General features: G+C 40.5%; 1 protein-coding gene across 2 annotated transcripts; it reads right to left on the bottom strand.

Moving 5' to 3' along the window:
• Nucleotides 1-692: 692 nt before the first annotated feature.
• On the bottom strand, nucleotides 693-21,190 carry LOC146308832 (transcription factor 7-like 1-A). 2 transcript variants are annotated; one of them, XM_084745873.1, is made up of 13 exons: nucleotides 20,608-21,190; nucleotides 19,278-19,483; nucleotides 19,089-19,158; nucleotides 17,046-17,182; nucleotides 6,458-6,535; nucleotides 4,445-4,562; nucleotides 4,269-4,350; nucleotides 4,066-4,140; nucleotides 2,901-3,017; nucleotides 2,594-2,759; nucleotides 2,193-2,300; nucleotides 1,888-1,936; nucleotides 693-1,652 (listed from the first exon to the last, which is right to left on the bottom strand). In XM_084745873.1, the coding sequence occupies exons 2-13, from the start codon at nucleotides 19,452-19,454 to the stop codon at nucleotides 1,069-1,071; spliced, it is 1,761 nt and encodes a 586-aa protein (XP_084601999.1). In that variant the 5' UTR covers nucleotides 19,455-19,483; nucleotides 20,608-21,190; the 3' UTR covers nucleotides 693-1,068. The 2 variants fall into 2 exon arrangements, with proteins under 2 accessions (XP_084601999.1, XP_084601998.1); XM_084745872.1 differs by having other exon boundaries at nucleotides 20,591-21,189.
• Nucleotides 21,191-24,079: the final 2,889 nt, after the last annotated feature.

Below are 24,079 nucleotides of genomic sequence, written 5' to 3'. Positions count from 1 at the left end.
ATCAGTTTTTCTCCCACTGCAGACAAACATTAACCACGTATTCCTGCAGATATGATCATGTGACTTACCATTCAGACTCATCAGTCATGAGGTTAACAGTTAAACAGGTGTGAACGTGTTTGTTTTCAGTCACACGTCTCCTTCTTCCACTTTCTGTTCTGTTCAGATTCAATAACTGAAGATGTTTCCTGTAAAAATTTGCAAAACCTTCAGTCACTGATGTGAGAAAGATGCTCAGGATGATTTTGAAGAACTTGTTTACGACAAGTTATACACCAAATTTAAAAAAAAATATATGTGTTGTTTCCAAGGAAACAGCCTGTGTCTGTGGCTCGGTGTCTTTTCCTCTACATTTTATCATATTCTTGAGTCTCCATCAGCTCGCTGTGGACGCCACAGCAAAACAAAAACAAGTGTTCAGGAAAAAAAAAGAGAATTTACTAGTTGCAGCTCCAGACAGATGTTCTTTTTCTTCTGCAGACCTCTGGATCAGCTGCATGAATGTTGTTTCCAGCTGGATAATCAAACATCTGGACTTCATTTCTGACTTTATTCTTATCATGTCAGCTTCATTCTGGACATTCGGACTTTAATAATCAAAATGAAATAATCGCTCTCTGATGTTTTCAGCCGTCCGTTTCACCTCACACGGTTTCTTGGAGAGAAAAAACAAACTCAGCGTTACACGGGCAGCGTGTCAGAACTCAGTGAATATTTATTAACACAGAGGAGGAACCAGAAAATAGATTTACACTCGTTACTACCAGGTGAAAAAAAAGCATTTTGAAACAAACAAACCAACCCCGGTGCCACACCTCGCTTCAATTACAACAAGATGATCATAAAAAGGAATTAGAAAAAGTGACAGTTTGAAAAAATACACCGTTTGATGAAGTTAGAGATGCAGTCAAATATTGACCAATTATTTGTCTTTTTCATACTAATATAAAATGTGATAATCTATAAAAAAGTTTAAAAAAGGAAGCTTATTTACAGCGATAAAAAGAGGTACGAATCAACTGTGTGTCTGTGATTTGATTGGATGATACACAAAGTAACTCCAGCTCCTCACAGCTGATTGGTTCTTCTGAGAGAGAACGGCTGAGTTAAGGCACCGTGGGAGCTCGCTGCTGATTGGTGAGTGGAGGTAGGAGGCGGGATGAGGAAGGGCTGAGAGAGCAGAGGAGGAGGAGGAGGTGGAGGAGGGGGAGAACACCTGGAAGAAGCCATGAGGGGCGAGGAGGTGGGCGTGTCGCAGGAGGACGATGGCGTGGAAGGTCCCGGCGTGACGGCGGTGCGGCTCAGAGGGTGGGGGGTCCGGTGAGGTTTGGTGGTGAGGGACAGCGGCTGCAGCTGCTCGCCGTACGGGGACGTGTGTCCGCCGTACGACGAGTGCGTGTGCTCGGTGTGCGTCGGCGCCGGAGCGGCGGGCGAGGCCAGCGCGGTGGTGGGCGTGGCCGGGGAGTCCAGCGAGGAGGCGGGGCTGGCCTGTGACAGGTGTGTGTGCGTCAGGTGCGAGCTGGTGTGCGGCTGCGGCAGGTGGGAGCGGGGGTGTGTGTGCGCAGTCTGTGTGGGCAGAGTGTGTGTGTGAGACGTCTCCTCAGGGGGGACGCGAGGTCTCTTCAGCTGTGGAGGGAAGCTGTCTGCAGGAGCTGAGAGACAAACACAGAGAGAGAGAGACGCTCGTCAGTCCTCTGGAACTGTTGGACACTTTACAGACACAAATCAACATGAAACAACCGTCAAACGGTTCCTAGTGTGGGAACTTTAGTCTTCACATCTGGACTTTATTTAGACATTTTTGACTTCATTCTCAGCTGTGAGGTCAAACTACCTGGACTCCAGTATTTATTAAAGACGCTGTGATTGACAGCAGCATCGTCTCACCTTCAGGCTGAGTCTCGCTCTTCGTCCTCTTCCTCTTCTTCTTTTTTCCCTGCACACAAACAAACATTCATCTTTACAGCAGCAGAGTGAAACTTCTTTGTGCTGACTGTTTCATCAGCAGTGATGTCATGTGATGTCATGTCGTGTCATGTCATGTCATGTCATGTCATGTCGTGTCATGTGATGTCATGTGATGTCATGTCATGTGATATGATGTCATGTCGTGTCATGTGATATGATGTCATGTCGTGTCATGTGATGTGATGTGATGTCATGTGAAGACGCAGCAGCAGTCTGACACTCACGTAGTTGTCTCTGGCCGACCAGCCGGGGTAAAGTTTGGAGTGGAGGAGTCTCTCTTTACGAGCCATTTCATAGTATTTGGCCTGTTCCTCTTTGGTCAGAGAATGCCACTGTGGACACAGAACGTCACCGTCAGTCAGCTGACACAAACATCAACAACAACAACATTTTTCTTGCTGATTTTAACTTCATTCACTACATTATGAGTTTTCCTGGAAATGCTGGATTTATTTATTATTGAATGGATTCTCTAAATACTACAAATATTTTTGAAACATTATGACACAAAATATTATCTTAATAAATCTAAAACAGTCACTTTCTTTAAATATGACTGTGATGTTAATATTTGAAAACCTCTGTTCTTAAACACACGTGTGTGTCGAGGAGTGAGAGTTCGTACCCTCTGTCCCAGGATCTGGTTGATGGTCGCGCTCTCTTTCACTTTGCACTGAGCGACCACTTTGGGTCTCTCCTCCCTCATGTACAACATAAAGGCGTTCAGCGGCTTCTTGATGTGAGGCTTCTTCTCTTCTTCTCTCTCCTTCTGGACGTCAGGCAGCGACTTCCTGCAGGAACAAACGGACGGAGGAAGAGAACGTGACCATCGATGAGAAAAACAACGAATATTCACAGAGGCATGCTGGGGGACAAACACATGAGACACTTATTTTAAATTAAGAGGAGTGAGGTGCAGTAGAGTCTGTTACCCCGGCTGGCTGCTGCCTCCAGGCTCCTGCTTCACCTCTGTGGGGACGATGGCCGGGTGAGGGATGGACGACTGGGGGTTTGGAACCAAACGAGGAGAGAAGCCCCCCGACACCAGACTGCCGACAGCAAACAGAAAACATTTAATACAACACATCAGCACCTGATCACAGCTACACATCCAACAGAGCTGCACAGAATATAATAATATTAATGAAAAATCTTTATTAATAAAATCATAAAACTGCATCTAACAATTATTTTGTTAATATTTTTGGAATTTATCATAATTATCATTACTAAATTAGACAATATTAAGTAACTATGAAAAAAGCAGCTAGATTGACTAAATAAAATTGTAATATTTCAAGAACTGAATTAAAAATCTGTGAGAAAATGTTGTATTTTGAGAACAGAGACATAATATTTCAAGAACCATGTTGAATATTTAAAATAAAGTCCTGCAGATAAAAGTTTTGTGAATACTCTTAAAAATTCAAGAACTAAGTTTCAGAAAATCTTATTATTTCAAGAATAAAGTTGTATGAGGGGAAAAAGCAACATCCAAAGTTTCCTCTTAAAATGTTTCGTCTAACTACAGTCGACATTATTGAAATAATAAAAACTTTTTCCAAAAACTGTCTGTGAAATATTTAGACTAAATAATGATCTGTCTCTCCTAAAATTTCAACTTTATTCTCAAAGTTTCATAAGTTGATTCAGGAAACGTTACGACTTTATTCTCAAAGTACAGTCAGATTTTTCTTGTACACTTTAAACTTTTTTCTTGAAATCTTATGACTTAATTACAGTCATAATATTACACTTTTCTTGTATATTTAATTGACTGGTTGACTGACTGACACTTATTCTCAGAACAAGTCTGCAGTTTGTCCTGCATCACAGCGGCTCCATTTGCAACATCATAAACAACAAACAACAGAAGAAACAAAATACAAACATCCAATGTGACATAACAATCACACAAGTTAAGAACAAGAGACAAACAATGAAGCGTCCTCTAACAATAGAAACACACAAGACGACCTTTAACATAGATTTTCAACTTTATTCTCTGTAGAGATTTTGACAAACAAATTAAAGCTCTGTATCAAAAATCATATCAGACAATCAGCTTCATTTTTTCTGTCGAGACACAACTCTTACCTCGACATGGAAGCGTTCATAGCGAGAGCAGCAGGTGAGAAGCCGCCTGCGATGGGATACATCGGCTGTCCCTGCCTGTACACACAGACAGAGACACAGACGGTCAAATGTCCTGCAGTCACATTGTGTGTTTGTGTACATTTACTGTGTGTGTGTGTGTGTGTGTGTGTGTGTGTGTGTGTGTGTGTGTGTGTTTAACTCACAGCCATCCGAGAGGGTGTGTGATCTGAGCCATTCCTCCAGGAGAGACGGGGTAGCAGGCTGCATGTGGGGTCCTCGACATCCCTGCTCCGAAGACAACAGCACAGGTGAGACAGATTTAATTCCCTGTCTAATATAGTGTCTGTGAGGATGTGATAGGAGGACAGGTGAGGCGTACCTGTGTCAGGAGAGAAGCCGGGGGACGCCCTCTGAGGGGAGAAGGCCTCGGGGCTGTAGGACAGCAGCGGGTGGAGGTGGGTCATGTGAGGGTGCTGCACCACCGGCACGTTGTTAGACTACAGACACACACAAACCACACAGAGAACAGGTGAGTAATGGAGCTGCAGTGCAGCCATCTGCCCGCCAGGGGGCAGAATTCAACATCTTTCAGTCACAACACCTGTCTGTGAGATCAGGTGGAGTTAAAAAAAACAAACCAGGACCATAAAACCAGAGTTCATACATCTTTCCAACCTCAAATTCAAACAAGCATTTTTAAGCCAAAAACATATTTTAAAAATTATGGTTCATTAAAGCGTTCTAAGAAGGGTCACATGTTAAAGGAAACATGTCACCTGACTATAAACGGACTCCTTAACAACCTGGTTGAGCCAATATCTGACTTATTTTATTTTATTTAATATATCCAAGATCCAAGCACCATTTTAAATCTTGGAAACACTGCATTAAAAAGTCAAGTGTTTTCAAGGATTTCCAGCACCTGTACGAACCCTGCAGAACAAACTAACAGGAACATTTCAGTAACAATAAGAGACTCCAGCAGCCATCAATCTGAAACTGAACAGACACACACTGTCAGGAAAAGTCATGAGATCTGAATTAATACGTTATAAAAACACATTACCAACTTTAAAAGGCCTGTACATATTTATTAGAGTAGAGACGTAATAAAGAGTATTCTGTTGTTCAGTACATTAACATAAAGCCGTTAGCTGGTGCTAATTAGTCGAAGGTTAACTTGGCTGAACCAAGCTAGCTTTGACAAGGAGCTAACACTACAACCTTAACATCAGTGTGACTAAACGGCTGCTCTGTGGAGGTCAGTTACAGTTTTTAGATGGATTCAATCAGGCTGAGTATATGATGTCATAAACCCTAAGAACCAATCCCCTTAATTGAGGGGGTGGTGTTATGCATATCATTAGGACACGTTCAGTCTAAAAACGTTGCTATGTTTACGACGGTTTCCAGACTGAACAATACGTTTCCTCAAAATTGTGCACAACTGTGTCCAACGAGCTTTGAGACAAGTTTTCTCTCATTCGGTGGGTGCACCACTCGTGTTACCCAATCATCAGCAGCAGCGTGTATGTAAACACCATCTTATTAAAAAGCTGTTGCAGTGCAGTGTCCTTGCATATAAAACAGGGTGTTCAATGCAGCACTGTTGGTTAAAAATATGTCTGACTAAGTTCTGTCAGCGCTGAACACGACACAGGTGCAGTCAGGAGGTGAGGACAGGGTGTAGACTATTTGCATATTCGTGAATCCCTGAACACTAAATAAAGGCAGGTGTACAGATGTATGCACGTGACTGGAGGTGGACCAACTCTCTAAACATTTGTTTTGTTCACAGAGAGAGGAAGCTGTAAACTGTCAAGTACAATCTGTGACAGCAGTGTTGTGTCACTTTCATTAACTGGTCGGATAAATTCCTCACCTGCTGTTGAAGATGTTCGCTGTTAGAAATCCAAACACTGACAGATAACATCTACTACTGTTCATGAAGTGATTCTGTCAGGACAGTTTGAGATCCTGAGATCCTCCGTCCATGACAAAGTTAACCAACGCCCAACTATTATCTGGACGTGAACATGTAAACTGTGAGGAACTGGAGGAGCTGGAACTGGTCCCAGTATGAAGAGCTCAAGCTGACAATCACAGCTGTTTGAATCAATATCTCTATCGATACCAGAACATCTGATACTGATACCAACAGAGAGGTCAGTCCCAGAGACCAAGAGACCAGGTCATGACCCTCAGGTGGATCACAAGAGGAAAGACAGAGTGAGCATGAGCCTCCTTTAACTGTGTTCACCTGTAGCTCAGTAACTGACCTGACTGTTGTCTGTATTTTATTCCAGTTTAACTTCCATTATTTTGATTTGATTGAATGGTTCAGCGTCCGTGTGTGTGTGTGTGTGTGTGTGTGTGTGTGTGTGTGTCTCACCAGGTGTGTAGGAGTAGCAGAGTCTCTGATAGCAGCTCTTCCTGGGACGTCGAGCAGAGGCCACTGAAACGGCAGGTACTGTGGGGAGAACGAGAGGGAACGTTAGCTGACCATGATACACACACACACACACAGACGCACACACCATAATACACACTACAGCTGCAACAATTCATCATTTAATCAATTATGAAACTGATCCTCAACTATTTTGATAATTGATTCACTGGCTTAAGTAATTTTTTAAGTAAAAAAGTCCAAATTCTCTGATTTCAGCTTCTTAAATGTGGATATTTCCGTTTTTTTCTCCTCCCTGACAGTAAACTGAATATTTCTGAGTTGGGGACACTTGAGGACATCAGCTTGGGCCTTAAAAATACTGATCAACATTTGTCTGACATTTTATAGACCAAACAACTATTAATCAAGAAAATAATCAGCCAATTAATTCACTATGAAAATAATTGTTAGCTGCAGCTACACAACAGACAGACAGACAAACAGACAGACAGGCAGGCAGGCAGACAGACAGGCAGACAGGCAGGCAGGCAGACAGGCAGGCAGACAGACAGCATACACCAGCTGTCAGCTTCCACACATGTTGATATACAGTATATATGTCCAGTTTTTACTGTGAAGTGGCTCTGAGGACAGTTTGAGACACAGGACTGATTCAGTTAAGCTTCTCTGTCAGGACGAAGCTGATTAAAAGTGCTGCTGACTCTTTCATAACTCACACTATTAAAACATGACTTCTGTGTTTTCAATGTGAGTTATGAGGCACAGAATCCAAAGTTTATCTGAAGGCTCAGTGTTTCTCTTACAGCTTATAAATAATAGATATTTTTAGGCTATTCTGCAATACTGAATATTCTTTATCCTTCAGTCTTTAGTTGGATCCACATTAAGCTTCCACAAACAAAACAACAATAAAAAGACAAAAGAACAATACAAGCTTAAAATCACAATAACAGTCGATATCAACCCAAAATTAAAGACAAAAAGATCAGTGAAATAAATAGTGATTTATAGAGGAAATAAAAACAAAACTGTCACAAAGACACTGTAGCAAATAAATAAAATTAACAAAAAAGTTCCAGAACTTCCATATTTATATGTGATTCATCAGTTTTTGTTTCAGTGACTTTTTGAAGGAACAGCTGTTTTTAATCTTTCGACAGCCATCTCAGTCTATCTGAAGCAAAATCCACTGCTGCAGATTAAACTACTCAACAGTATATAAAGTAATAAAAAATAACAGCATACACTTCAACATCTACAGCAGCAACATGCAACAGACTCATTCATGCAGCAGTGATATTAATCCAAAAACATCAGATATAAAAATAAAACTCTGACAGTAGGGCTCGGTGATATGGACAAAACAAAATATCATGATTTTTTTTAACCAAATACCTCGATTTCTATGTTGTGACAATATTGTAGAGAGGACTTTGGTGATTTCACAAAATAACAACATAAACACAATAATAAACACACAAATAATAGAATATTACAATTATTTTACTGTATTGCAGCTTTTAAGACCAGGAGAAGACAGATATAGATAGTCAGATCATTATGTAATCATATCCAGAATCTAAAATGATATCTAGTCTCCTGATATCAATATAATATCAGTATACTGTCCTGCCCTGGTGTCTGTGTTGAGCTGCAGAGTACAGACACTTAAAAAAAAGAGAGACTTAGTCCTGAAAACAGTTTATCTTCATAAAAAAAAACTGACAGGCAGAAAACAGAACAGAAAAGTATTTTACCAAATAAGATTTAAATTGTGAGTTTGCCCTCAGGGGGAAACTGTGATGATCCTGGAAACATCCGAGTGTTTCCAGGATGTTGTTGAGCCGCACACCACCACCGCTGATAACAGGTGAGATAACACAGTTCAACATTGTTCATCTCCCACGTGTTTACATTCTCTCTGCTGCAACACACTGACATAATCTCTCTCTCTCTCTCTCTCACACACACACACACACACACACACACACACACACACACACACACACACACACACACACACACACACACACACACACACACACACACACACACGAGACACAAGTTTAGGATAAGAGCTCTACTGCACTGAAGGTCAAATAAAAATCATAATGAACAGATGTTTGGTTGTTTGAGGTACATCAACAGTGTATTACAGCAAAATATATTTAAGCTACCCACCAAAAAAATGAACATTATATTTTGAATATTTTCACCACTTTACCTGTCAGACAATCTTTTCTGATGGGAAACAACTGTTACATAAGCTAAATGTCACTCTCTCCAAACCAACCAAACTCCATTTACAAAATCAGTCATTTTACCTGACAGAACACAGGAGTTGTTGGTCGACTGCTGCCTCCATCTGTTAGTGTGTCTGTGTTATTGTGTGACTTTGGTGAATCTGAACTAACTCTTTAAATGACTGATTTTGCCTATGGAGTTTGGTTGGTTTGGAGAGAGTGATATTTGGCTTATGTAATTATGGTATCTGACAGCAAGGTAAAGCAGTGAATATATTGTAAATATAGCACACACTTAAAGTGATGTTGATTTTTTTTAGGTGTTTAAAATGTTGACCGTGCCGACTGCAGACGATACACTGACTCTGGACTGTGTGTGTTCGTTCTGGGGCTTCAGTTAGACAAAGAACAGTCTAAGAAGTTTGTCTTCACCCTGCCCCCACACATAAACACCCCACCAACTCCACACCACCAGGGTCCCACTGTTGACCGAGCTGTCTGAAACTGGGAGACCCCCCCCTCACCCCCCACCCCCCACCAGCCCAGACACACACACAGAGCCCCACAGAAAAGAAGAGGAGAAAAGAAGAGGCCTTTGGTGCTCATTCAACTGTGAGTGACGTCAACAGACTCACGACTGTGACCTCTGACCCTGAAGACGAGGGGAGACAGACAGGAGGACAGCGGCTCTAATGTCTCCTGAGTGACACCGTTAATGAGCATCTTCAGTTATTATTACGGGTGATGATAATGCTTCCTGATATTTTCTTTCTTTCTATTGTCAGAAGGCTGACGAAGCAATAAGAGGACAGACTGTCCACTTTTACTTACAGTGAAAGTCACGTTTAGTTTTAAAATACAGACCTGTAGAGACGACTGAGTGCAAGATTCTGTTTTAGTTTGACTTTTATGACTAATATTGTGAACATGAGGATAAATTTGCTGTTTGTAAAGATATTTCCTGTCATGGTGACCCGTGATTAAACCCTGACAGAGCCGGTAAAAGTCCACACACTGCTGTAAGAAACAAAGACTCTGGTAAAAGTGAAGTACTGATTCAACTTGTTCACTGCAGTAAAAAAGAAGTTCGGGCTCTGAAATGTCCTCAAAGAATAAAGGTCAAAAGTTGTCCTCTGAGGGACATTTTCTACTGACCGTTTCTGTGAAAAGACACTGAAACTAAACTTTTCTCCACACACAAGTTTTATCTTTTACCTTGTTTTTGTCTTATACATCATTTTTGTCTTATTAGGTCTTTCTTCTTACTTTTTTATATTGTTTTTGTCTCTGATATCTTTTATATCACTTCTGTCGTGTTTAGTCTTTTAAGTCGTTTTCGCTTTTTACACATTTAATGTTGTTTTTGTCCTGTTTTTACATTATTTTTGTCTCGTTACGTCTTTTACGTAGTTTATCGTTACATAATTTTACTCTTGCTACATCTTTTACATATTGTTATGTCAGATTTGGTCTTGTTAAGTCCTTTATGTTGTTTTCATTTTGTTACATCTTAAATACGTTTTTTGTTTTAAGTATTTGTTTTTTACTTAACCCCGACTGATAGATGGCAGTGTTGTTTTCCATCTTCACTGTTCTGACTGCATAAAAAAGTAAACTTCTGACTCTGATAGTTTGCCTAAAATTTTATTTCAAAAATAGCAGTATTTTGAATCGTAACCTTTGCATGTTGATACACATCATATCACCAGATTTTTGTAAATGCACAGCTCTAGTTTTCACTCATATTTACTTTCTGCTCGTCTTCTTCCCTCCTCTGTCTGTTGGCAGTGGAAAAGTGTGATGCCATCGCAGGAATGTGTATTGCATGACCTGCATAACGTGTGTGTCCTCGGGTATGGGAACAAACAAAACAGACACTCACTCATAAAAATACTGATCCACAGTGGTACAAAAACTCCACAGGGAACCTTCAAGTGCACATAAATACACTAACAGCTTAAAACAGGTTCCCCGTCCTTCATAATGACTCTGCAGCTCATCTTATTTTGTTTCAAACATCCAAACACACATGTCCTCACATCCCCATACTGACTTCTGCTAACCCCCCGCCTGGACAAACACACACACACAGTCAAAAACTAAATTCTGTTCTGTAGAAACACACACACACACACCAGTTTCACGCCGTCCCCCATTCAGAGGCCCGAGGAAGCTCTGGCTGAGAGCGCTAACTGGATCCAGCTGTTGGAAATACCAGGAAAATCAATGTGCGCAAACACACACACACACACACACACACACACACACAAACACACCACAATCAGAGTCTATTACTGAGGGAAGCATAAAATCACTGTGTGCCTACAGGGGAAAGTTATTAGGCTCACTGCTGTTTACGAAACGCTGCTCTGTGCACACAGAGTTCAAGACAAAGAGCTGAGGAACAAGTCAACAGAACAACACCAGAAAAACTCAGAAAATGTTCTCAAAATTGACATGAACGAATACAAGAGCTTGATTCATATTCATAAAACTAACCCCTTGTCTCGACTTCTGCAGTTTTTCTTCAATATATGTGAATATTTCTGATGTATTTTTCATCAAAACGATGCATCCGATTGTGGATGAAGTACAGCCGGGGAGGTGCATGTGAGGCTGTGGTGAAGGGCATGGCCTTGGGTACGCAGCTATGCCGTAGGTACAGGTACAGTTTAATGCAGAAGTATAATAATCCTTTAGGAGGCAATTTATCTTTCTATGCTCTGTTTAATTTGGCATCAGGGCTGCAACTAATGATTATTTTCATCACAGATTAATCTGTTGATTATTTTCTCCATAATGCATTAGTTGTTTGGTCTAGAAAATGTCAGAAAATGAAGAAAAATGACCATCAGTTTTTCCCAAAGTCCAAGATGATGTCCTCAAATGTCTTGTTATGTCCATGAGTCAAAGATATTCAGTTTACTGTCAGAGAGGAGGAAAAAAAGCGGAAAATATTTTCATTTAAGAAACTGAAAACTGAGCATTTGGACTTCTTTTTCAAAATAGTTGGTGATTAATTCAACAATCAATTAATAATCTCTTGCTCGTTGCAGCTCTGCACCAGTCATAATTTTGTCATCATGAAAACTCATTTGCTGCTGGTGTTCTTCACCACAAAAAACAGGAAAACCAGCTTTAAAAATGACTTCTTTTGTATTTGCACTGTGCAGTGGAACTAATTTATGCTGATGTGAAGGGTGGCTCGTGTGGATCACAAAAAGTAACCGATAAATATTCTTTATGAGTCTCACATTAGCACGTGAGCGACAAAATGATAAATCTGAGCAGGGAATCTGGGCGGTTCTGGAGAAAGTTGATCGTTGAGTCTCATTCCCTGGTACTCAAATTATCAAATCGGATTGATCTGATGTTTGAGTTTCATTGTTTTGTTGAGCATCTCAGGACCGTGGCGTCGGAATTTAACAACCTGGGAATACAACGCAACAATCAACTATCTTTCTCCAGAATCACTTACTCCACCTTTAAATGTAACTGTACCTATCTCATGGATAAAAGTGAAAAGGACACAGTTGGCTCAGAGGTTTGCAGACTTTTTAAATCTGTCTCACACACACACACACACACCCTCACAGCGGCGTCACAGCTGAGCAGCAGTGAATGGCAGGAGCACGACTGAGGACAGATAAGCTACCTGGTATGTGTGAGTATTGATTGTGGAGGAGATGTCAGGCAAGCGTCTTGCTTTATTTTCAATCTTTGTTTAAGAAGGTTTATGTTGACGAAGCTGACCATCTGTGTTAATGTTCGTGTGTGTCTGTGTGTGTATATGTGGCTGTGCTTGTTTAGTTAAAGTTGGTCTCTTTCAGCAGGCTGAACAATCCCAGAATTCCTCTGTTTACTCGACATTGTCTCTGGAGTCTTAAAATACCAAGAGGATGACCTGACTAAAACAACAGCCTCATACATACACACTCCTATACATGCAAACACACACACACACACACACACACACACACACACACATTAGAACTCACAACAGAGCTCAAACACACACTGCAAACTTGTGTTTTCACCTCATCCTACAAGTTAAATTATGAGCAGGATATCTAGAATAGTAGAATTTCATAAAGTGTATTGAGATTTTGCTCAACAAGAACTGATGATCTCCTCATATAAATTCAGACATTAAGTGTTGCTTCTTCTCAACAAAAAAGCCAAATAAATCCATGTCAGCACCAGTGGGTGTATAACTGAGCTGCTGAACAAGAGGCCCAATTCCAATCCAGTGCTCACACACTGATGACAGTGACTCTAGTGGGGCTTTTCCACTGGCGTTGTTCAGCCAGGCCAAGTCCAACCGTGCCACACCGATTTGCATATCAATTACTGCTTTTATCACGCCAAGTTGCGCCTGAGATGGATCTACTCTGGAGTGGGGCCAAGGTGAAAGCTGCGGTCACATCTCGCAAACTGCGACCAGCCCGTGATGACCCTCCCTTTCTCCCCCCTCAAACAAGCGAGTGTTTCTGTTGCTTCTAACTGAATCTCTGTGCTTTGATATGCAGTTTCTCTCCTCTGTCGCTGTTTGTACTTCAGGATTATCTTACCATTTCATATTTTCACGTTCGGCTGTTTCGAAGTCATGGTTAAGTAACCCCTGATGAAACTGTGAATGAAAACATTTCCTGTTTGTGCTGCTTCCATAATAAAAGCTTTTAAATAAGAAATTACAGAACTGCATGTGTAATCCAGAGACATATATGAAAGGTTTATTCATCACTTTAAACCAGCTCGACTCGAGCCTCCTTGAGCCCGTCTTCACTAACAAGACACACCTTCAAGTGGGTAGCCCTGTTATAATGGAAATGCAAACCGCTGCCTCGCTGGGCTGACGGGCCGATTCAAACCGAGTCGAGCCAGTCCAGCTCTGTGTGTGGAAAAGGGCTCTGGGAACAGGTGTGGGAGGTGAGGAGAGGTGAGCAGGGGAGGGCAGAGCGAGCAGACAGGTTGTCTACATGCTGGCTCCTGCTTCCTGCCTGCCTGCGCACACGAGTACAGTAAACAGCCTGTATTATGGTTCAGTTAGCGTCCAGCTAACGATAGCTTGTTTACTTTGACTCGCCTTCAGACTGGCAGACGCATCTCGTCCTCCTCTGTCTCTCATAAACACACCGAACAGCCTCACTGAGCAAGATGAAGAGTACACAAGGTCTCTGCTGTGCAAAGAGAAATGTGACGGAGGAATAACTGTGTTGTCTCAGGGCAACATGCAGCCTGACCACAAACAATCACCCAGTCAGTCAAGGGAAGTGTGTGTGTGTGTGTGTATGTGTGTGTGTGACCACAGGAGCCCCGGGCAGTGTGTGAGGTATAATGAGGTGTAACGATACCCCTGTGGAGCCATGCATAAGGTCCATTCAGTCTCTGCTAATGACAACAATGACCCACTAACAAAGGGGGAGGGCTTTACAAAGCTGAGGAATGCAGGTGTTTGTGTGTGTGTGTGTGTGTGTGTGTGTGTGTGTGTGTGTGTGTGTGTGTGTGTGTGTGTGTGTGTGTGTGTGTGTGTGTGTGTGTTTAGCCTACAAGTGCGTCTGGGCTCAATCTGTAGAGGAAAGACCTTCAAAACAAACCAGAGAAGGAAAAAGTAGACATCACAGATCTGTGTCACTGAGCAATCAGAACGCTGGAAACCTCAAAAACTGACCAACCACAGCACTGAATATTTACAGCCAAAACTACTGGAATGGGGTGCTAACTTCCACCTGACTGCCAAAATCACACACACAGAGACGCACATTATCAATTAATCAGTTAATCGTTTAGTCTGTAAAATGTCAAAATATTGGGAGAAAATGCTCAACACAATTTTCCAAAACTAGAACCTGACCCAAAATGTCTAAAACGGTATCAGCTTATATGTTGTCCAACATGTGCCCGCATTAAAGCTTATCTTTAAACTGAACTTAATGCAGATTGTCTTTAATTGTTAACTTTATTAGCAGCATTTGTTGTATGTTTGATCATTCTCTCTTAATTCAAGTTCAAAGGAGAAATCTGTAATATATTTACTGTAATAAATCATAAAATGAAGGTGACGTACTCTCTTCATGAACGCTACAGCCGCAGTGTTACCCTTTAAAATGTTCACTGGGGACTGGAATAACTGCTTTGTGTGTCTGTTTTATTTTAATCAGAGTTCAAATGAATGCAGAATTTTTATCTTTTACCTTTGGTAAAACCAAATGAGTAAATGTCTGTTTAAGATGTGATAAGAAATCATTAATGATCTTGTACAAGGAGTAGATGTTTTTAACTGTTAAACTGAGCAAAATGTAAATGGAGTTTGGCAGGCAGTGAGACTGACAGTCACTTACCTCGATATCATGATGCCCGATATTCTGAATAAATTAAAATGCTTATTGTTTTTATATTTATCACTAGGGGAATTTCTTGTGCTTCCAAAAATCCAGTATCAGTTGGCTCTACAGTGAACTAGTCAAACAGCCTCAGCACAACCTTGTGTTAGAGGTCACATCTTCCAAACTGTCGTCTGCAATAATATTTTGCTTAAACTTCCTTCCTCTGCCAACAAGGCAATTTTTAGATTAGTGGCCATGAGTGTTACTGTATTAAACCATTAGCCAGTATCCCTATAATCCAAGCTGAGCTCCCATAAAGCTTTAGGGACTGGGAAATTGGGCAACACACTGTCAATCCCGCTGTGCAGCAGTCGGCCGCAGCAGCTAATCTGCAGCACAGCAGCAGCCATGATGAGAGCTCATTCCTGCTGCAGGCAGGCAGACCGTGTCCAGGCCTGTCGAACCCCGTCCCATCACACACCACCTTATCATAACAGGCTGCAGCCAGCTCTCTCTCTCTCTCTCTCTCTCTCACACACACACACACACACACACACACACACACACACACACACACACACACACACACACACACACACACACACACACACACACACACACACACACACAGCAAATCAAATGCAAGAAGCTTTCAGGACAATGGTGAGTCGATGGTATCCAGGTCTCAATTTGCAAAACAATATCTTCTCACAGTGAAGCAGATAAACGTGTTGCTGTGCATGTGTGTGTGTGTGTGTGTGTGTGTGTGTGTGTGTGTGTGTGTGTGTGTGTGTGTGTGTGTGTGTGTGTGTGTGTGTGGGTGTGTGTGGGTGAGTCAGGGTTTAAGTTACGCCTGTGAACGAGTTAATATACATGACGTAAGCGTCTCATAAAACTTCTGCTGCAGCTACAGCAGTCTGTGCAGCTTCACAGACAGAAAAACTCTGCAACAGGAGACAAACTAGTAGATCTACAAACTGTCAGAAAGTGGCTCATCAGTGCTTCCTCTCTGACAGGAAAGTTCCTATCAGACTGTGCACGACTGAACTCTGAACCGGCATGTTTGTGAGACGTGACGGATGTGTATAATTAAAAGAAAAAGATGACACATGTTAACAGGATTAGAGCTGTGACAGGGCGGTTCACACGGTTTCTGGATTCTTCTAGCAGATTTCTCAAATGGGTTTGGCGACAAGTGACAACAGTAGCATTAACTTGTGTCGATCTGCAATTTCAGATTATTTTCATTATCAATCAAAGTACCACTTATTTTCACAATTAACCATTTGGGTTATGAAACAGAAGAAAATGTTGAAAAATGTCGATCAAAGTTTCCTCGAGCTGAGAATGCTGATCGTTAAGAATCAATGTTCGGTAAAAATATGTGATCGGGTTTAATGCTTTATAGTTGCCATTCATGAAACCTGATCAGTGACACACACTGTATCTCCAGACAGCATTATGTGGTTCATCTGAGTTTTAAGGACTTTTGAAGGACTTTCTTAAATGTTATAACAAATCTTTCATTTGAGAACCTGGAGGCTTGAGAAACGAATGATTAATAACGATGAATCAATGGTCAATTTATTTTCTCTTGATAAAAAGTCATCGCTGCAGCTCAAAAATGTTGTAGTTTTTTACCCCTCTTTCTTCAAATATGCCGCTGTTATAATCTGTATTTATTAATGATTGGCTGCTGTGTGACCGCAAAATTTCCCCTGAGGGACAATAAAACCTTACCCTAGCAGCCAGTGGATCAACCCTCCTTCCTCCTTCTATCTTGCTGATGTAGAAAACTGATGATGACTTGAGAATTATCATGTCAGCTCTGTCGTTTTACGTCACTTTACTGTTTTACAAGGATGCAGATTTAACTCACTGAACATCCGCAGTGTGCGGTGCACATAACAGTGATAAATATCATATGAGATGAAACCACACTAACACTGTAACCGTGGTAAGAGACTGTGTGTCTATGTGTGTGCGCGCAGCACTTACCGTCCTGGCACTTGGTGTGAGAGCTCCGTTGGCGAGGTAGGGACTACAGAGGTTCCCGAGGTCTGGGATCATGAAGAAGGGGTATCCAACATACGGAGAGGGCTGGAAGAGACCTCCATCCGGCCGCCTCCTCAGAGCTGAGGAACAAGTTCAACACAGAGTGATTTTACACACACAGATCAGCTCACTCATCACGAAGAGAAACACTCAGTTCAAACACTTTGATGTCTTCTGTGGGTCTGGAGAACTTCATCAGGGTTACAATATGGCTTCATATTTTAAAATGTCTGACTGAAAACCTGCATTATAAACTGAAGATGTGGAGTTTTAGGTGACAACTGGATACAAAGAAACTGTAAAAGGTTCAGAGAATGGTATGAAAAGTTTTATAAAACTACAATAAACATTAACTTTAAAAAGTAGTAAAACTTGCTTTAATTAAATATTAAGACTGTATGTATCACAGAAGAAATGAAGTAAAGCTGTGATCCTGACGAAGAGTTATTTTTAACTTTAGTTGTAGTTCAGGGATGAATGTTAATATAAGAAAACAGAGCCGTCTATTGGACTAAATATGTTTTTCAGTGATTGTGTTGTTTTGTCTCAGTGTTTGTCATTAGTACTGCTGAGTTACATGATGTCAGATATCATATACATATTATATTCAGCCTGTCTGTTTGTGCGTTTCTTTGTGTTATATCTTCTATCAGCAGCTATCTGCCGACCAACGAAGGAATCAGGATGTTTGTGGGACTGCAACTGACAATTACTTTCGTAGTCGATGAATCAGTTGATTATTTTCTCAATTAACTGATTAACAGTTGTTTGTTTTAAAATGTCAGAAAATGGAGAAAATTGTCAATCAGTGTTTCCAAAAACCCAAGCCGACGTCCTCAAATGTCTTGTTTTACTCACAACCCAAAAATATTTAGTTTACTGTCATAGAGGAGGGAAAAAAACAGAAATTATTCATATTTAGGAGGCTATTATGAGAGAATCTAGATTTGTTTTTTCTTAAAGAATGACTAACTAATCCACTATCAAAATAGTTGGCAATTAATCAAATTATAACTAATTAATTGTTGTAGCTCTAAAGAAAAAGGTACTGAGAACTGGTTACTGACTGGTTAGTCAATAAATTCCTGGTCAAACAATAATGCTATCTGTATTTATGTAACTCACATGAACAGTTGACGAGGCAAAATGTTCAAAAGTGTGGGCTCACCTTATCTGATGAGAATATAACAAAATGCAATTTATAAAAATAAAATAAAATTGATTAATTGATTGTATTCCTTTGCATGGTCCAGTATTGATTCATAAAATCCCAAAATCGATCTTTTTAACATACGCCTCTTCTCCTGTGGATGTGTGGTACAGCCTGCAGTTTTAACCCTGTTAGTCTAGTCCAAACATTAATATTTTTAATAATGCACCAGGTTAGAGGGTTCATTGTAATATTTACAGCCTCAGCTCTCTGAGAATCTCTTTCATATCCAAGCAGAACTGTTATTGTAACTGAAATATCCCTAACTGAACTGAAATCAGATCAGGACCTTGTAAATTAAGACCCAGCCCTAGCTGAATATTTTCACATCTGTTCATGTGATGTCTTTGTTTTTAGCACCAAATCATAGCGAGTATTGTCAAGAAGAGGATCAGTCAGTGTGACTGCAGCTTTCTATCACAGTGAAGGAAAGACAGTAAACACAGCGGCTTCATGGCAGTAGTCTCACACTTGGAAGTGAGACAAAGAGACAAAGAAGTTCACTGGATTTAGTGTCAGGACATGAAAGAATGTAAACAGAGAGGAATTAAAGTAAGATATGACCTGATATCTATGGGTGAAATCTAAAGCTGGATTACAAATCAAAACCTGCAGCAAGGCGACCACTAACTGTCCTGAGTTCAGAATAAATCTTAACACTAAATCTCAGGGTGTCCTTTAACTCTCAGTGTTGAGTTTACATGTTTAGTCAAGTTTGTGAGACATTAATGAGACACATGACATGAAGCATTATAAAGACCGAGTGTGTTCATTACCTTCTTCAAACAGCTGACTGTGTCTGGCCCTGCTCTCCACATCTGGATCAGGCTTGGGCCGTCTGTCAGCCTGCACACACACACACACACACACACACAGAGGTAAACACAGCCATACTGTCACACCAGCCAACTCTATTAGGACTCTATGGGGAAAAGTTGCTGGTCCCAGTTAGTTAGTGAACTCACCTCCGAGTCGGAGCTGCTGTTGGTCTCGGACTCGTTGACCAAAGAGGACTTGACATCGTCCAGGTCCCGTCCAGCGGATACGTTCCTCTTCTCCTCCTGCTCCCCTTCGTCTTTAAACGCGATCAGTTCATCGTTCGCTCCCAGGTCGTCTCCGTCCGCCCCGTTCAGCTGCGGCATGTTGGGACGTTAGCTGCAGCGGCTAAAAACTGTTAGCATTAAAGACCGAGTTAGACTCTCACAGTTTGTTAAAACAACACAAAACACCATAAACACTGAAAGTAAACAATTATATAACGTTAGTCATGTGTTAAACGAATTACAGTTAGCGTTAACATCAATTTAAGTGGTTAGTTTGTCTGTTAGTACGTTAAAAAACACCAACTGTGGGTGTTTTTTAACGCACCAACCCTAGGGAACCGTAGATTTGCGAAGCTCTCGCGAGATTTGTTTGCTTATTCCGCTCGTTGTAGAAAATACTTATGCTTTAATAATGTGACAGAACTGTGGCTCAAATCAGGCTGGCTTTATTAACAAAAATTACTTGGTTAGGGGTTAAAGAATGATCGCGTTCAAGTTAAAATTGTCACTCTCGCGAGATCTTTCGCGGGACTGGAGTTCCCTTCTAAACACAGCCAAGAACAAGCTTAAAAACTAGTTAGCTAACAAGCAGCCGAGGCAAGAAGGGGATCCCCTATGAAACAGTCAGCGTCAATGGTAAGTTCATTGGTTGTTTCGTCTTTCAGTGCGGCCATAAAAAGCACCCATTATGAGTGTTTTGTAACGTACCAACCCTAAGGAACCCTAGATTTACGAACTCTCGCGAGTTTTATTTGCGATGTTTATTCACTATGCTCGTTGTACAAATGAATGATGTTTCAGAAGTGACAATACGGTGATTAAAATGTGGTTAAAGTTTAGGAACAGAAAAGACTTAGTCAGTGTAATAGAAAGGTCGTGATTTGGACAAACGTTTACACTCTCGCGAGATTTTTGCGCGTCTGGGGATCCCTTCTAAACAAGATAAAAAACGAACCAAAAAAAAAGCTAACAAGCGGACGGGTCTAAAAGATAAACCTTTATTTGCTGAACTCTCGCGAGATCTGTACGCGTTGTTTCTTATTTGTTCTAGCTGTAGAAACCAGTAGTGTCAGAACATAACCGTGGTTAAGATCCGATTAGGTTTAAAATCAAAAATACACTTGATTAGCGTTAGGAAATGATCATGGTTTAGGTTCAAACGATCACTCTCGCGAGATCTTTCGCTCGTTTGGCGTTCCCTTCTATACAACACCGCTAATAAGCAAGCTAGCTACCTGCGGCGTTCACGTACGCGTCAGTTTCTGGTGTCGAACTCCAAGGTGTGGAAGAAGTCCTCCTTTAAACTGGTTTCCACCAAGAAAAGAGTCCACAAAAACCAGTGCATTGACAGTAAAAACTCCAGATGGTTCAGAAACGATGATATAAATCTCTCAGTACCGCTGACATGATAAAAACCGAGCGCAGTCCGCTCCCAGCGAAAGAAAAGTTTACTTTACGTCCCCTTGTGTGCAGCAGTCACTCCAGTGGAAAAAGTAACGTTTGAGGCCCTTTTTGATTTAATCCGTGCATCGTTACTCCACTTTGAAACATGCATAATTCCCAGTAAAAGCGTTTTAAACCAGTCGTTTCCGCATTTCACACTCTTTGCTGATTCAAGAGGTTTTCTGTAGGCTTGCGGTCGGTCGGTGTGGTGGATGGAGGCGTGGGAAACAGTCGGGCTGGTTGGTGTTTCTGAGGTGGAGGAGTGGAAGGAAAAGGCTGTCGGAGGGGGGGGGGGGTGTGGAGTCTTTTACAGAGCCTGGATCTGTTCAGCGAGCAAGCCCTCCTGTGGCTGCACAGCACGGCAGCAGTTACAGAACTGATTCTAGACCAGGCACCAACAGGTTGACTCCATTTGTTTGCAGAGGAGGCACAAAGAGGAGGAGGAGGAGGAGAAGGAGGAGGAGTTTACATGGACAAAAAGGACACTTTTAGACCTTAAAGGAGCAGTTAGACACTTTCTGACCTCATGCCCTGAGGAAGGAAAAAATATCTAGTCCAAAACTTTCAGACAATAGAGACTTAATATGTTGTTTACAGGAGGAACATTTCTTAAAATCTTTTGTAATAAATATTCAATTAAAAGTGAACGTCCTGTATTTAAGATTTTTATTTAAATATACACTGAAAAAAATCATACAGGAATTTAACTGGAATCAACTAACTTTTTCTCATGAAAGTACTGTAAATATATAAATATATAAATATAACAAATTTCATTTATACAAGTTATAAACTTTCTGGTACTTATTTTCAGAATACTTAAGCATGTGAGTTATTCTAGTTTGAAGTGATTTGACCTCAAATGATGAGTTTGATGAATGTACTCTGCAGAGTGTAATCAAATCATTAAATTAAGTTTATAAAGAAACATGATCAGCATATACTTCCCAGCATGCATTGTTTCACTGTAAAAATAAAACAAGTTGAGAAAACAGTTTTGCTGTCTTAACTAGATTCTTTAGTTTAATTAATTAATTTCTCTGCCCTATAATGTTTTCCTTCAGATAATTTACTTTTCTTTGTTAGAGAGGCTTTAATCTTTTGGTTTTACAACCTCCTTCAAAATAAAAAAAATGAATTTCAAAAATTGTTCACAGTGTGCTGTTAACCTGATTTTCAAATGTTTGCAATTGAAAATGTTAATTTATTAACCTTTATTCACTTTCAATTAAAAGAAATCTATGCAACAAATTTTGAAATTATTTTTTTAGGGGGTTTCTGACTTGACTTTATCTAAAGAAGCCCAGAAAAGTATCCCAACAATGGAGTATTAGTTGGTAAAACTTTTTCAAAACTTAAGACTTTGGGTTGGGCTCAAAACTCAAAAATCTATTAAAGTAAGTTGCCTTGAAATATTGATTACAATTTGAAAATACATTTTAAAAGAAAAAAACTCAACATATAATTTAAAGAAATATTGCTGCACAGACAGACCGCTAAAAACAAAAATCCACTACTACTGCTAATCTAAATGTTTATACTGGTATTAATGTGAACATGCATTCAAACACAGCAAATGAAGGAACTGGACAAACAATTTATAAACCAACAATGAGCATAAAACATCATATTAGGCTAAACAATTTCACCATATTCGCCATTGAGGTAGTCCAAAAGTAATAAAGAAAATCAATGTAAATCACATTATAAAGCTGTATATATCATATCCATTATTATCTTCAAGGGTTGTCATTGGATGATAAAATGTCTGAGGTAACTGAGCAAAATGTGTACATTTATACTCAGTACACAGGTATTGCAGTAGAATCACATACTGCACCACAGTGTACAGCATGTGTTAGTATGGATCCTTCTCACATGAAGTTCTTGTGTTTCAGCTGCAGAGACAATAACAGGTCAGTCACAGGTCAAAGTCATGACCAGCTGTAACAACCATGGGAGGAAAACATGTGTTATGTCCATCAACACGACTGCGTGACTTCACACATAATACTGAAGTTTACAGAGAGACGAGCTGAGAGGGTGAGGAAGAGGAGGGATTTAAACCTTCCTGTATGGTATATATACTGTAATCAGGCCCATATAAATAAATCAATATTAGTTTAAGTGTATTTAGATTATTTTCAGCAGTTAATCTTTTTGTCAGGCAGACAGGAAACCTCCACTGAATGAGCCAAATATCACTCTCTCCAGAGCAGCCAAACTCCATTTGAAAAAAACAGTAATCTTACTTTGTAGAACACAGGAGTCGCTGGTCTAACGCTGCCTCAATCTGTTCGTTTGTTTGTGTTATTGTGTGATTTCCATGAATCTATACTAATGTTTAAAACAAGGAAGTCACAAAACAACAAAACCAAACAACCGATCAGTGCAGCATTAGATCAGCAACTAATGTGTTCTGCTACCTAAAATTACTGTTTTTTCAAATGGAGTTTGGTTGCTCTGGAGAGAGCGATAATTGGCTTACTCTCTTAGAAATAAAAATGCTAACTAGAAGCACAAAGGGTTCTTCAGCTTGTCACTACAGGGTGGTTTCTGGTAGAACCTTTTATAAAGGTTCAACTTGCAGCCCTTCCAGAGAGTTTACCTAGAACCATCTGTGAAAAGTTTCACACAGAAACTCCCATCGGGAGGTTCTACAGAGAACCTGTCTATGATGTAGTGGCTCCACCCAGAACCTTCTCTGGGGTTCTATCAAGACCCTTTCCACCTTCCCACCTTCAAAAGGTGTCTGAACCTTTTTATATTCCAAGGGTTTAATCTAGAACCCACCTGAGAACCTTTTAGATTCCAAAGCTTTCATTAACAACCTAACCAGGCAGTTCTTTGGAGAACCCTTTTATATCCCAGGGGTTTGATGTACAACCCATCCCAAAGGTTCAACTGAGAGCCCTTTCATATACCAAGGGTTTCATCTAGAACCTGCCCCAGAGGTTCTATCAAGAACCCTTTTATTTTCCAAGGCTTTCATCTAGAACCTACCTCAGAGGTTCTACTGAGAACTTTTTTATATTTCAAGGGTTTCATCTAGAACCCGTCCCGGGGGTTCTACCAAGAACCCTTTTATATTACAAGGGTTTCATCTAGAACACACTTGCAGGTGCTACCAAAAGCCCGTTTAGAATACAAAGCTTTCATCTACAATCTAACCAGGTAGTTCTATTTAGAACCCTTTAATATTCTAAAGGTTTCATCTACAACCCAACCAGGCCGTTCTAATGAGAATCCCTTTATATTCCAAAAGTGTAATCTAGAACGCA

This window comes from Lutjanus erythropterus, chromosome 20, assembly GCF_056507025.1.
Source record: "Lutjanus erythropterus isolate fLutEry1 chromosome 20, fLutEry1.hap2, whole genome shotgun sequence".
Classification (NCBI taxonomy): domain Eukaryota; kingdom Metazoa; phylum Chordata; class Actinopteri; order Lutjaniformes; family Lutjanidae; genus Lutjanus; species Lutjanus erythropterus.
The sequence above is the reverse complement of the archived record's forward strand: the minus strand, read 5'-3'. Positions and strand labels throughout refer to the sequence as shown.